This window comes from Tauraco erythrolophus, chromosome 3 (genome assembly GCF_009769465.1).
Source record: "Tauraco erythrolophus isolate bTauEry1 chromosome 3, bTauEry1.pri, whole genome shotgun sequence".
Lineage (NCBI taxonomy): Eukaryota > Metazoa > Chordata > Aves > Musophagiformes > Musophagidae > Tauraco > Tauraco erythrolophus.
The window spans coordinates 3,162,780-3,178,717 of record NC_141467.1 but is presented as its reverse complement, the minus strand read 5'-3'; the positions used below and the strand labels follow the sequence as shown (position 1 = coordinate 3,178,717).

Sequence of the window (15,938 nt, the reverse complement as noted above, 5' to 3'; positions counted from 1 at the left end):
CACCTCAAGAGAGGCCAGGGAGTGTTCCCACTGAAGAACACTTTCCCATTGCACACCATAAGGACAGGGCATACCACTGGCACACAATTCATTTTCATGACAATTTGGTACCCAGCCATCAGTTCCAGTTTGCAATCATGAAGGGAAGTACGAACGAGGTTTTTGCAAGTAGAGGTCACCCATTTGTAAACAGAGCTTTTCCAAGATACGGCAATGTAGCTCAACATACACAAAATGTAAACTAAAGTTGTCCTCTCCACTATTCATTTTCTTTCCTGACGATGCAGCAGTGCTTGCCAGGGTCCAATTACTCATCTTCAACAAGTTTTTTTCGTTTCAGTTTCTGTAACTTGATTTTTCCAACCAAACCCCCAGAAATGCTATAATACTGCAAGCAGGAGCAAAGCTGTTTTCTCTATTTGCAGGTCAGTCTTTCAAAAAACACCACCTGGATGAAAACTCGTACAGGCAAAGCCTTTCTAGAAGTAACACACTCGGATACGTACATTGATTCTAATGCCCATGGAATAACGTGGTTCTAAGCGCTGTTTGGCCTAACGACACTGCATAATTTCTCCAGCAGGACTGATCAGCAGCCAACTCCACAGCAAAAGTTGTTTCACTTGGTAGAAAAATCAGATTTTTAAACCTGTGGATTTTCGTCGATAATTACAATTTAACCTCACGTATTCTGACATCTTAAAATATATTCAGTAACGAGACTTGTGCAGTAATTCAGCACCACAGCAAACACAACTATCTCGATTTCAGGCAGTATTTACCTGTCAGAGTTAGCAGTTAAAACAGTTATAAATATAAATAATAAAATAATCAAAGCAGTGCACCACCACCAGCGCATGTTCACAGTTCTCAGTGCTGGAAGCCACTCACCTTGACATGGCTCTGAGCTCCCAGGTTGTATATCTCGGTGGGTTTGACTTCATTGATGATCTTCACCAGGCAGGTGCTGTCCGTGAGATCACCGTAGTGCAGCTTCATGTCTTCAGAGGTTAAGAACACAGAGTTAATACAGAACAACATGGCATTTTTGGTCTAAATCCTATTCCAGGTTTAAAATCCAAGTAACATTTATTGGAAAAAGTTAAGACATCATTCACTAAAGTTTTTGTGTGTTTTTTTTTCCCTCTGCTTTAACCACAAGATATGTTTCCTTGCAGGTTCCTAGTAACATTTATATAATTTTTTTAATAGTTTATATTTCATTAACCCAGGCTGTATAAATTAGATCACTGTCCCATACAGAATTTCAGCCATGAAAAAACAAACATTATTTTAGTTCAGGCTTCCAATCTTTCACTCAAAAGTTTTCAATAACTTCTTAAGCACACATAGATAGCTTTCTCCTCCTTCTCAAAATGTTGCACATGTTTAAGTTCCTCACTGCAAATAATTTCTTGACACAACAAAAATGCCTAAGGTACTTATGTGATGAACATTCAGGTAACATCACAGTACAACCCATTGCATTTATTACTATTGTTTTTCCATTTAAAAAATATAAATACATACTATAAAGGAATTTCAGAGAATATTTCAACTGTCATTGAAACTTCCTTCATGATATTACACACCAAAAATTCCAAGTGTGGTTAGATACATCAGTTACACAGATGTTATTTATTCTTTCTCAACTGAGCTACTTCTCAATTTGTACATGAAAAAAGTAGTTAAGAGCATGAGATCAGCTCCTGTCAAAATTAAAAGAGCAGGTTGCAACAGCTTATCAACTTGTCCTTGGTTTCAGATCCTGACCTGTCAAGAAGTTATTCCAGAATTGAAATCCATTCCGATTAAAAAAGTCTCATTCTCCTCTTATTTAAAAAGAAAAGAAATAAATTACACTATCACACTGCTATCGTATATTGATTCAACAAAAAGAAAAATCTTGTTACAGCTATTGATGGATTAGCTGTTTACATTTACTTGTCATATTTATATAGATTTTTGTTTGATTTTTTTGACCTCAATAAGTTTGTGTTTATATTGCCCTACCTACATAAAAAATAAGAAATTCCTATTTCAGTGCAGTTTAGTAGTCTTCCCATTTGAAAATGGTTACTTTTTTGAGGCTGTATCATCTAGAGATAGAATCAGGGGTTTTTTGTCTTTCTTTCTAAATCCAGAAACCAAGAAATACAAGCCTTATGTATTAAGAACCCAAATGTACTCCCCTTTCTGAACCAGAAAAGAAAGTGAACCAGAAAAGAAAGCTTCCCCTAGGCAACAGGGAGCCCTCTTCTTCCTCTCCTTTCCTCGGCTGGGAGTTAAATGAAATCTCCCTGCCAGATGAGCCAACCTTTCAGAGAGGACGGAGAGGACAACACTTTCAAGAGGAAGGCCAGGGAGCAGCAGCAGCTCTGTAGGAGCCTCAAAGTCTGAAAGAGCAACTGGTTCCTTTCCAGCCTAAGCAGCACCTGAGCAGGAAAGAGGCACCACAGCCAGGCTCCCTCTTCCTACACCAAAGACATCCAATTCTGCCACCATCCCCAGGCCACAGAGCAGTCTTAGAGCTTCCCAGGGGAAGGTGGGCTGCCAGCTGGGCTGAACTGAGCAGAGACCCTCCCACCAAGATTACCTTAAATTTAAAGCTCTCGAAGGGGAAGGCCCATTTTGGTCTACCGTCAAGTCTTGCAACGCTTCCTGTCCAAATGGCTTTTTTGAGGGAGAGCAGGGCATGAGACTTTACTCATTTTCTGACCCATGAAAAAGAGGACTTTCAAGAGTAACAGGCTAAGTGAAAAGACTTCCTAGAAATGGGGTTTATTTGGTGCAAAGATTTATAAACACAGATCCGATATCAAAGCCTTTGGGTTTAGTAATATTATTCAATCTAAAAACCTCCTTAGCAAGTAATAGCTGGAGGGCTCACTTCAGCAAACACCTTGTTTTCCTTCTTGTTCTCCCTACTTTTTTTTGTATAAAGAGGCTCAAGGTGTATGAAGATCATCTTGCAATGTGTAATCAGTTCCTCATGGGAAGAACACACAGGGCAAAGAAAATTAGGAGTTTGTTCACATCAACCACTATTGCTTCTTTGCTTCCTCCAGTTCTGCCTGGAAACCCATTGTTTCCAAACAGTTTCCATGGAGCAGCCTTTCCTGAGATTCCAAGTCCAATTCCTCCTCCTCCTCCCATTCATATGGCTGCATTCCTCAGTTAAAGGAAAATGAGATAAGAAGTGGGGAAAAACATTTAAGGTCTGCTTTCTTTTTCCTTTCTTCCATCCCTTTCCTTAAATATTTGTATACATATTTATCCTGATCTACACTGTCTCTTCAAATCACTTTTCACAGTCACAAGATGGTCCTCACAATGCACAGGCTCTTGGTTTATTTCTTTTGCTTCATTTTACTTTGTGAGCCATGAATGTAAGTCATAGGAAACAATTCATACACCGTCCTTGACGGAAACACAGGTTTCAGTATTCTTCATGAAGATATTTTATTCAGTTTTACTCCTCTCTCAATGAGATGTTTTAAGGAGCAATGTACAACAAGTAGCAACTATTTATAGCAAATACCACTGAAGTCATGTCAGAAATTAAGTATTTTTAAAAAAATTACAAGCCAAGATCAAACGAGACGTAAAATTTGCATCATACATTACAATCTGATAAAATTAAGCTGTTTAACCATGGTGGGAAGCAGACTTCAAAAGACATGAGATTTATTTACAGCATGGAGATATTTAGTGTTAACAATACCTTAAATCAGACTATTTAGGACAGTGTCAGTCTGCACAACTCTACAAAAAATGCATAGCATATATGAACTATAGGCTTGTTAAAATGTTCAATCCTTCTGCTGAACTGGAGCCAGCCACCATTTGAGCTTCTTCTCATTGAGTGACCAGTTAAATTTCAAGGTAAAATACTCAAACAATTTTTGCAAAGCATACACTAAAGGTAATGATTCCATCTCTCCAAATTATCCTTGGTAACAGAGAATACAAGAAATTGTCAGCAAATTTCCAAAAGCAATGCTTTTCCTTCAGGAAAAGCAGATAATTGCTTCCTTGGGCACAGAAATTCAAAAGACCCAAAGATTCATTCTTCCTGTCATTGGTATGAATTGATCATGTCTTATCCATGCTGTCACATAGGCTGTCCCCAAACCTTCACCTCCACCAGGCACTAAGAAGTTCATGAGGAAACAGAAGTGGAAGGCTTCAGATAACTGCCTCGAAAAAAACCAAACCCATTTTATCACAGTGTTTTCAGCCTCACATTGCTTTTTGCAGGCTTAGCCATTTGCTAATTGCTATTGCTTAGCTACATGTGCACTATGTCAGCATTTCTACACAACAGAAAGTGCCTTCCTGGGCCCTTCGTTTACCTCCCTTGGTAACTCCCACACACAAGAGCATCTATACTTTGTGTCACATTCTCATCAGAGAAAAATTGTCACTTTTGCTTCTGCGATAGAGCAGCTAGCAAACACAAGCAGAGAAAAGGGAAGATTGACTATCAAGGGTTTTTGTTTGGTTGGTTTTTGTTTTACACAACCAATCCTAAGTCAAGCACAGTTTAAAAATAACTACTCATTAATAACATTTAGGCAGAGGAAACTGGGATTCCCTTCCTGCTCCCAGGGACCTTTCTCCACCAAACACACACCACAGACTAAAGAAACACCCAAACCTTAAACACAAAAACAAAGTCTTACTTCCTTCAATGTGAGCCTGGGGGTTCTTGTAGAGATGTTCAATCCGGCCTGTATTAAAAGAACTAGACCGACGAACGATGCCATGCACCTGGAGATCGAACAATGGAAAACACAGAAGGAAAACGGTAAACATTAAGAGGAAAGTCTTCATCATCACCACTGCTCTTTTCATTTACACAGGCCTAACCCTTGTATCAGGTAATCAGAGCTTGTCTCCATTCCTGAAGGCAGACAGTTACCCAAATCGTAACAAGATACTTGGAGATGAGCTCTGATGTTGTCATATTTATTTTAGAACCCTTGAGTGGTTTCACCTTCTCCTTTGTCAACACTGCTAGCAGCCCAGGCATCACACACAGTACAGAAAACACAATGACTTGCCCTAGAGCACCATCTCCTAGTGAGTGAGACCTGCCAACGTTACCGGAGCTGGAGAAGCAATATGTGAATTCCAAGATAACCACTTCCCCCTGGTTACAGAGAAGTCTTTCTGGAGTCAGAGACAGTGGACATGGAAAAAGCAGTAGCAGGAGATGGGGCTAGGGAAAGGACAGAGGCAGCAGAGAAGAAAAAAAGAAGATGACAAGAGGAAAAACGGGCAGTAGCTACAAGGCCCAAATATATTTTAGAAAACAGTCGTCATTCACTTTCTGGGGTGTCGGAAGAACAGCCTGAACAGTCAGTGCTGGTTTATGGACCTCCTGAGTCAGCGCTCTCCAATGGGTTATGAGACAGCCAGGCAAGCCTAAGGCTGAAATGCAGGCTGGGAATTTCCTTTAACCAGCCACGATAAATAAGTCAGTGAATAAACCCAACTAGTTCTGACTAACATTAAAGAAAAGCCTGTTTGTGTCTAATACATTAGAGAAATTGTTCAAACACTGATCCCATTTCCTCCTTCTGTAAGATAGCTCCACGCCTGCTGCCAAAATTCACATTAGCTTAGGTCACCAGCTGCAGAAGCTGTGCTTCCACAAGTGAAATCAAACTTCAGCTTCTGACTGCCCTCCGCTTCTCCCTGCCTTTTATTTCTGAAAGTGATCCCGTGCACTTTGGTGCATCCTACACCTGGTTGGGTTGGGCCAGCGCTCTACTCTCTCACCTCATGTTGACTTGTACCTGCAAGAATATACCAGCAGAACAGGCAGCCGTGTTTGGGGGTTTGGTTCTGTTTGGTTCATTTGGGGATTTTTCTTTTACACATAACACAAGCTAGGGTTATTGATGGAGAAAACACTTTTTTTTCCCCATCTTAAGTCTGAAACTTAACTGAGTAAAGTTAACCACAGTTAAGTTAATGCACAACTGCAGAGTGAGACCAGTTTGCTGCTTTAAGAATGACATTTTGGTGGCAAGATCTCTAATGAGAGATCCATCTTTACAACTTGCAAGTAAAATTTATGATGCCAATTACCTTGTATAAAATCTCTTGTGTTTCCAGCCACACAACAGGCTCACAACATACCTTGTTCTAAGATTCAGATGCTAAACTTTAGACAACTGAGCAAAATATTTGTGTTTTGAGAACCAATGGGGAACTGAGATGGCTCTCCAAAATAAATTTCCATCAAGTAATGAATTTATGAAAACAAATTTTCAAAGTTACATAGCTAAAAGTTCTATCAAAATAATTATTTATAGAATGTGTGGATAATTTATAAGGTTTACAGAGAAACACTTTCTAAAAAAAGACACTTCCATAATAACTTCACTTTTGCAAATGATGTTAGAAATATTTTGAGTACTCAGATGAACACCTGTTTTGCTGAGAAAAAAAAATCAGACTTTGCAGTTTTAAACCATCAAATTATTCTACAGCAAGCTAACTGAAGCGCTCTCCAACTCTTATTGCAAAATTAAACATTTTGGCTTCAAGTCCTGATGAGAGAATTCTTGAGCTCCCAATTATCTGTCTCGGAATGAAGTCATGCTGAAATTCAAGTTCACGCAAACGGTTGACCAATAAGTCGAATCTTGCCAGCTCAAAGCTTGATGAAAGACTGTGCTCGCAAGAGCTTTGTGTCAGCTGAATGACTGCGATACCAACATTTGGCCAATGAGATGTGCTAAATGCAATCACCCCAGGACTTCAAAAAGTTTCAGCAAACAAACAAATCCAGAGAGCCTGTTGCATCCAGTGATAACAAGAAAACATGCAAACCCAGTTTTTTTTTTTTCTCTTTTTCTTTTTTTTTTCTCCCACTCCTTTTTCTGGTATGCACATACAAGAGAAAGAAAACCTGCCAAATGCTTAATCCATGACAGCAATATTACCGTAAAAAAACTGTTGAAAGGTACCTTTGTCTGCATGGGACAGGTGAAATGCAAACTTTGTGACAAGCCAAAATGTGTGCAAACTGGTTCATCTAGTTAAGAATGTAAGATCAGTGGATTTTTTCCTCAGTAGGGCTTGATCTTTAAATAGATTGAAATTTAGAAGTCAAATGAACCACCTTAGTTAGGGAGGCAAGCAGTTATCACGTGTACTCTTGCGTTCAGTAATTCAGAAACAGAAGTCTCTAAACTGGGAGCACAGGAAAGAATTCCAAGAAACAGAGGGAGAGTTGAGGAACAGAAGAAAAAACCCTCCACCCAATTATTGTAACCTTTCTATTGCGGAAAGGGTTGTGTTTCATCTCGGTTGCAGTTAGCAGTTCCCAATTTCCTTGTGGACTAGGAGAGAGCTTGTGCTTTTTACCTTTAAAGTAGCAGAAGCAATCATAATGATATCTCTCTTCCCCAAACGGAATGGAGAAATAGTAAAAATAAACAATTTACAACACTGAAAAAACACCACCAAAAAGGAGATCAACCAACAAAGCAGGAGAAGGATGGAATAAGCAATGCAAGGTTAACCATGTCCAAAAGCATGGAAAGCAGAGACTGGCTGAGAAGAGACTCCTCACTAAGCTATGAAGCAGTATTACAACAGAAGTAATAAAATCCAACATTAGAATGAGCATCAGCTTGTACTAAAAATGCAGAAAACACTACATTGCGAGGAGATTAATTTGACCACCCCTTTCCTTCCATTATCATACAGTTTGGAAGCATTTTTCATGACTGAGAAGGCAAACGTTCTCCCATCTATGCCCACAACAGTTCAAAACCATCAAATTGTACCATAATAATGTGATTGTTGCTTTGCTGGGCCACAAAAGAGATGATTTTGCCAGGGAAAGTCATGCAGCAAGAAGTAAGGAATCAGACTCTCTATTTTAAGGAAAAGGTAAATAAAAGTCATGTGCTAAGCAAGAATATAATTAATCGAAGAGAAGGGGTGGAAAGTAACACTACTGAAGTATATTTTGGGTTTTTTTTTGGGGGGGAGGGTTGCTTTTTAAACAGAGAAAGCAAAATGTAAGCTTTTCATTGCTGAAGTACAACTTCCAAAATAAAAGGGCCTTTAGTGTGGATAGAGAGGGGGAGGAAGAGAACGAACGAGAGATTCTTATTCCTTTATGTGGTACATTGCATCATAAATTATTCTCTAATTCCTTACGGTTTTGGCTCACACAGACCGCTGCTTATCTGAGTTGGCGGGAAACATGCAAAGCAGCTGTACCCTGAGGAGAAGAGGGAACCCACCAGTGGACATTAGGTGATAAATAGTACAATAAGCTGGCATGATTACAGGCCATGCTGCACATTCCTCTCCGGAGTTTTGATTTGTTATCTAGGGCTGGAATGGAAAACACACACGGAGAAGGACAGAAGCAGAGGAAGCCGGAGCTGCAGCATCCCAACGGCTCCGTCGGCCCGCAGCCGGTCACTGACTCACTCACCTCGTAGCCTTTTTCCAGCAGGAACTCAGCCAAGTACGACCCATCCTGGGAAGAGTTAAGATACAGGAAAATGTTAGAAACACAGTGAATGGGCCTGGGAGATTTGGACTGGTTAAGGTCTCAAAAAAGGGAAAAAAAAATATTTGCAGTGAGTTGATCACATAACAAGCATATACTTTAATTTCTCCAGATTTATACACCGACCTAAAAATATTATAGACACTTTTTGGTTAGTTTTATATTAAAAAGCAGTATATTTTAAGATAACTTGCTTGCAAATGCTGCTTGAGAACTCCTGTCTCTTGAATCTCTTCCCAAGTTCCATTATAAGGCGCCTGGGGACGTCTTTCCAAAATATCCTAACCACAGTTATTGAATTTGAACTATTTTGGAGACAGGGAAGGAAAAACATTCTAGAAAAACTGGGGCGAGCTTGGCATACCCTGGGAACCGACGTGTCTCCGTAGGACTGTGTCATGCTCACATCTCCCTTGCACACACGCTCATTCCACAAGCCTTCTGAAGGCATCGATAATTGCGCCCACCTGACCAAATGAGTTTCCAAAAACCATCCCTAGCACACCCTACAATACACCACAGAATATAAGCCATTTTCACATTCTATATATCACGGAGGGTTGAGAATTTGGGTTTTGTTTTTTGTTTAGGGGTTTTTGGTTTGGTTTTTTTTTATTCTTTCCTTTTAAATCCTTGTCAAACAAATTATTTAACTCCCAAAAAGCAAATACTCCAAAACACATGCTAGTGCATGTTTTCCCAAAATAAGATGATTTTCCTGGCATCACTATTGCCAGGATTATCAAGTCAGATGACCCTTATAAATGTGTGCACCGTGTCACAAACCCAGCAAAGTTTACCCCTCCAGAAGAGTGCTTGCTAACTAATTCAGTGTATATTACCAAAGCTTGAAGAGTCTTCATCTTTTCACTGGCTTTTCAAAATGGTTGTTTCTTTAATATGTGAGAGTATTCCACTAGAGTCAACAGACTTGCTACGGAAAGACTGTAAAAGCATGAGATGCCACCTATGCCATGATCTGCTCTGTCACGATCATGGCTAGACACATTCAAGTGCAAAACTAAACAGACTTCTCTGGTTCTCCTCTTAAAAGCATGTTTCTCCAGAGAAAAACCTCTTTTTTTCTTGTCTCAGACAGCCTTAAGGAGAACGACATACTGAAGAAAGAAATTTGAGGTGCACTAGGAGGTCCTAGAGTCACAGGACTGCCAGTGGAAACTGGTTACTACATTGATGGCAAAACCATGCATAAGTTCATGCAAAATGGCACGGTGGAATGTACAAGGGGCATATTGCTGTATGATTAAAACTGTGGCATTAAAAAAAAAAAATTGTGACTGTATGGTATAAACGTTTCAAAGTCTCACACAGCCTAGAAGAGCTTGAAATCAAGAAAAAAGTCTCAGCTTACATACTTTTCACACGACTTTACAGTGCCATAACCCAACAGCACCATAAACCAACAGCCATCAGTCTATGGCACCAGTTGATATGGAACACTGAAAGCCATGTGTGCCATAGCATCACTGGAACAGTACGTATTTCTGTACATCAAACGAAAAGAACAAGACCCTATCGAAAGGAGAAATTCAGAGAATATGCAATGGAAACTCTAGAGAAACGTAGGGGCAAAGAGGGGGATGACAACTACCTTTAATGTAGTTATCTTTTTTATTAGTAATTCCTCCAGGATTTAGCAGAGGTGGATCAGAAGGAAGAAAACTTCCCAATTCTCCTTGGTTGCTCAGTTGACTAAAATAAATATACAAAATAAAAAGGAGGTGAAAGTGGGAGACCCAGAAAACGCAAAGGAGATGAAAAAAAGAAAGGCTGTGATTACTTAGGAAGTTGATGGGAAGCAGACTTGACTAGGATTGAACCCTGTCAATAAGGTCTTGTTCTTCTCACCCAGGCCATTGCTCAGACTTTCCAGTCGCCCTGGAACATTTTGAACCAGCAGTGGCACTCGCTTCCTCTGCGCTTCCTTTCCAGGTCTATCAAGTGATAGGGCAGGGCTTCACAATGAGTGGGAAACAGGCAGCAAGTGTGAAAGCTACTGGTTTCTAGCTCTAGCACAGCACAGCTGATTTACTGTCTGGTAATCGCGCACAGTGCAGATTCGTGCTGTCCTGCGCTGCGATACCGTATCGCACGCGGCCCCCGGGTTCCACGTTTCCCTTCCTTTTCTTTTCAGTACAGCAGCAGTCAATGTGAACTGCAATCAGGACAGCGATCAAAGGGTCTAAGAGTTTGCATCTTGTAAGGATAGTAAGGTTTCCATCTTCTCTTAATGAGATTACAGAGTAAATAATGTTAAGTAAGCCCTGTTAAGAGATTTAAACCTTTATCCATAGGAGACTGCATTATGCATATAAATTCTATTATCAAAGCCGCTAATTTCGATTTACGCTACAAACAGAGCTTTCAAGATTCAAGAATCACTAAACCAGGAAAGGAATATTAAAGGAACTCAGTGTTTAGCAACAAATCTCAGTTTTCTCTGGGGTTACCACATGATGCTTATTTGAGCCACATGCTGGTTTGCATGTGAGTAGGAGTGGACCAGCATGAAGTGCGTGACTTGGTCCGATCCATGAAGTTGGAGATTGGGGGCCAGCGTCTTCCCTTTTTTCAGAATGCTTATAGTCACCTTGATTCTTTCTCCTATCGAGTTGTTTTACCCCAAGACTAACAGTCTAAATCATGCCCTCCTTAATACTGAAAAAAAAAAGCCAAATATCAGTTTAGGTGACCATAAGCACATGCAAACCAGCAAGGCATTAGCATGCCCAGAGCACAATTTGATCATTGAGGTAGCTATAGGTACCCTACTCCCTGAAGTCAACCACAAAAGCAAGGTGAAAAAACACAGTCTATACAGATTAGAGTCTTGGCTACTGCATTCCTGCCACGCTAGCCTACTTCAGAAGTGTTGTCACAACGGAGACACTGTTAAAGCAACCAGCTGTTGCTATTCAGTTTATAACAAATTGATAAAACCTCAGCAGACAGAAGTAGGTCCCTTTGCCTGTGGCCAAAACATCAGTCTTAAAAGAAAATAGCCTACAAACTGCCTTTAAATAGGACTGCAATGAGATCTGGCTCTGCACAGGTATGTCAGACCAGTTTGAATGGTCAAAACCATTTAACAAGACCTCAGTTAAAACAGTTCCTCATTAGCACACACTGACATATCAGGCTTGAAGAATCACTACACTGTCTTTAGCCAAATAGTAGTTTGAAAGCACATGCAAAGAACGATACTTCAGCTGGCTTCCAAGACACAGCAGCAGGTTTCCAACCATGGCTGCCTTACAATATGTCTGTAAAATTCCCAGACAAAAGAAAACAGTCATATAAACTAGAGGGAGACAACTTAAGCATGCAATATTTTATATTTAATACAGTAGTTAATGTCAAGAACTTCAATAAGCTTTGACATGTTATCAAAGAAAACCTTTTCCAACAGAGTAAAGAAATTGAGACATAAGAGTTAGACAGTGCTTTCCCAAATATCTAGAATTAAAAAAAAAGTATTCAGTCTGACTTGATCCATGAGCAAAAAACAGGATTATTTATACAAAAAAAACTGAAAACAAGTGGAATTAGAAGGCTGTTAAAGGAACCACAAACACAAGACATCTTCATTCTCTTCCTCTGACATGGTCAGTTGTAACACCCTTCCCCAGAGCTCCTGGGTTCAAGAACTAGATTACGTCCTACCTGAGTGTTCGTAACCTCCTTCCTCACAGCTACTCTCTGCTAAAGAGCAGAAGAAAATGCTAGATCGATGAAGAAACAAGGGAAAACAGACCAAGAGGAGGAGGAGGAATAGTTGGGGGTTTTATTACTATTCCTAGAACTCCAGAAGTAGTATATGGAGTGCTTTTTCTAAAGGAGAGAAAAGGAATTAAAAACCTAACACAAATGATGCAAGCGTATTATGACCGTAACATAGAGAAGAAAGGGCTCCCACTGCAGGGGGACAGTATAAACATTTAAGAAACTTCCCCATAGTATCATGGTAAAAGTGATGTTACACACACACAGAGTGTCAGGAAATCCCAAAGTCAGGCAAAGGACTGTGAGAGATCCTGCTGCAAGATCCCTAAAGAAACAGTCCACCAACAGCCCAGCTCTACTTCTTTCTGAAACAACAGTGCTCCTGGTATAAGCCAGAGCTCCCAAACCTGACTCCCATCCACAAGAGACACAGGTGCTGGAAAAGCACCACTTCACCGGATAACGCAGCAGGGAAGGGAGCCTGACTGCTGTGCCACCTCCCTTGCTCCTCGTGCCTCCTGTCTGCAAACAGGTTAGCAATCAACCCTGGGAACACAAAAATGCAACACACCCACTGTCAGATGCACTGCTGGAGGGAGGTGTTGGATTTTTGGTATTTCTAAGACGGGCATGTATGATGAAATATCTGCTCATTCCCTACATGCTTGTAGCTTTGCTCTATACTTCTGTGTATCATAAATACAAGGTTTTCAGACTTCATTATGACTTTGGAAAGAAGTGCCACAATTTTCCACGTACCACGTGAAAGACTAAAGGTGGTTATATCTACAAAATTCAAAACTGAGTAAGGCTAGTGCCATGTCCTTAGGAATAACAGGAACAAAGGTGAGTTCATGGAAGTTCAAACTATAGATGGTGTCAATTGTCAAGGTCACTCATAGCAGTTGTAAATTCCTTTCAAATTACAAACTATAGCAGTGATTTGCTGAAGTTAAATTTTGATGGGTTCAATTAATCTGTCTGGGGAAGGAAAGTGGAGAGAAGAGGCACGCATTCAGCATAAGACATGGTTTTTATTTCTTAAAAGGGATCTTTCTGTAACAACACCACCAGCAGTGCACTGTCACCATTTTTGTTTAGCCTTGTTTGAATTAATGATCTATACTTTCTATACATATTAAAATACGCAGAAATGGTGCCACTAGTAGCCTTGCACAACAAATTGTTGCTACATCAAATTTTAGAATTTTGCACAGCTAGGAGCTAATGTTATTTCAGTGACTTACTATGCTGCAGTATGGTGACAGATACTTTGGAGCAGGGAACGCACACCACTACAGCAACATGGAAATTATTTTAATAACAATTCATCATAGCAACTATTCATTTGTTTGCAGCACTCCAAAACAGCCTTTCTTAAAAAAAAATAATAAAAATCTGAGAGAGTAATACAGTGCTAACGTGGTTTTTTTCTTTTTTTTTTTTCTGAAAAATGCATACTTCTTGTAATTTCCAATAATTTATAGAGGAACTCAGTAATTTTTTGCAGCTACTGTAAACAGAACAGTGCAGCACTTTGTCTCAAGTCTTCAAGGCAGTACTCAAGGCAAACCATTAAAGTGTTCATAAAAAAATCCTCCATACCAAAAAAAAAAAAAGGAAGAATTATGAACTCTGAAGTATTTAACTGATTTATTAAAGCTGCCACCCTCCAAATGCAATAGTTATTTTGCTATTCTGATTTGTATTCTGGCCAAGTAAGAATAGGAGAACAAGTGTCCTTTTGTTCCTGTGGTCAAAAGAAAAAGTCAAAAGGCAATAAATGTTAAAAAAAAATCTTTCTTTCTTTTAAAAGATTTCCCCCTTAATTGAAGGGTTTTTGTAATGCATTAACAGCAATACAACAAAAAAAAATATTGAGGAAAAGCTGTGATTAGCAACAGCAACAAAAACTTTCCAATGGCATTACTCTGTCCCTTTTCAACTAAGAGTTGTTTAAAAGCAAAGTTGCTTTGAAAAAGTGAATTGCCTTGTTATTTCCTAGTCTGAGCTCCACCTGACCTCACACACTATTCCACTGGTAAACTATTTAGTTAAGAGCTGCAATTGCAGTTATGGACAACAGCAACGAGTTTTTCTTCCTTCCTCCCTCCACAGTTATCTTTCTTTATCCCAAACAATGATATCCACATCATCAATATTCTATTGTGACCCCCAGCACAGACACGTTGTCTAAAGACCAAACCTCTGCACCACTAAAGCCAACATGAACAGAGTAAAATTGTGTAATTCAAATTTGCTCCTTACCATTATTAGGAGAGGCAACCAGTTATGAATTTTGGCTTAAGCCAACAACACTAAGGTTAGTGGAATGTTGTGGTTTTGGTTTTAAGTGTTGATATTTAAAATAAAAAAATCTTCATTCTAAATCTCATGATATACTACAGTATGAAATGGCTTGCAACTATCACACACAAGAAACCCAACATCTTGGTTTGTGAAAAATGAGTTATCATAGAATGGTTCAGGTTGGAAGGGACCTCAAAGATCATCCAGTTCCAACCCCCCTGCCATGGGCAGTGACACCCTCCACTGCACCAGGTTGCCCAAAGCCTCATCCAACCTGGCCCTGAACACTTCCAGGGATGGGGCATCCACAACTTCTCTGGGCAACCTGTTCCAGTGCCTCACCACCCTCAGAGTGAAAAATTTCTTACACCATTAAACTGAGTATACTAAGGTTTTTTCCTGACTGCAGGAGCCTGTGACACTTAATGTGTTATTTCTGAATATGCTTACCCCAAATTTCCCAGTGACAACAGTCAAATGCTTGATAGTTTTGTGGTTTTTTTTTTTTAAAAAAAGAAATTGTGTCTAAACTCTCAGGCTGTACATTCAAACATTCAGATACTCAAAATAACTACAAGTTTTCAAGCGTGTCCGAAGAACTATTTTTATAAAAAGCATCAGTAGAGAGTCTGTTAAAAATTTTAAAGAATAAGCTTTTTCTGAATGCACAACATAAGCCACATTACATTACTTTTTCGTTGAATATCAATGCCTGCAGTGTAATACTATAAAACAAACCAGAGACGAACTCTGAGTTTCAGAGACACCTACCTATATTTTTCTGTCTCACTAGTGAAACCACAGGGATCAGAAGAATGTGTCCATACACATGGAAACGCAAATCACATGGACAATGGTCCACAAGAAAACTAAAACCTCTACTTATAGTGTTTGTAATGGGAAATCCATACAAGTTTTAAAACCCACAAGATGATTGTTTTGCCCATCCCTATTTCCTCCTGCTTTCAGAAAGCTATGGGTATCAAATGGTCTTTCACCTTTCCAAAGTAGGAACAGTAGCTCCAACCGTCAGCAGCTCTGAGCGTTTTGGACATGCCCATCCTGGTGTACTCAAACCCATCGGCCCCGTTAGGTGAAGGACAGTGCTGGATCTGGCTCAGGGGAAGCCCCCCCATCGGCAAAAAAGCAAATGGTTACTAGCCCCAAACACTTCCCAGGGGAAACCAAACACACAGCACCCAGTGGCACAGAGCAAAGAAACCAGGAAACCGAGGACTAAGCTGCAGGACACATTCTCAAAAAAGTAATTTGGACCTCAAAATTTCAAAGTTCAGGTCTGTCACAGTAACAAACAAATAAACCATAAAGTCCATGT

General features: G+C 39.8%; 1 protein-coding gene across 1 annotated transcript in view; it reads right to left on the bottom strand.

The window, feature by feature from the left end:
* Positions 1 to 15,938, bottom strand: part of GMDS (GDP-mannose 4,6-dehydratase) — a 423,906-nt gene that overhangs the window by 348,801 nt on the left and 59,167 nt on the right. The window contains exons 2-4 of the mRNA XM_086608965.1: positions 8,471 to 8,515; positions 4,686 to 4,773; positions 892 to 1,001 (exon numbers count right to left, since the gene is read on the bottom strand). Coding sequence (XP_086465091.1) covers positions 892 to 1,001; positions 4,686 to 4,773; positions 8,471 to 8,515 — 243 coding nt within the window. The remainder of the gene's footprint in view (positions 1 to 891; positions 1,002 to 4,685; positions 4,774 to 8,470; positions 8,516 to 15,938) is intronic.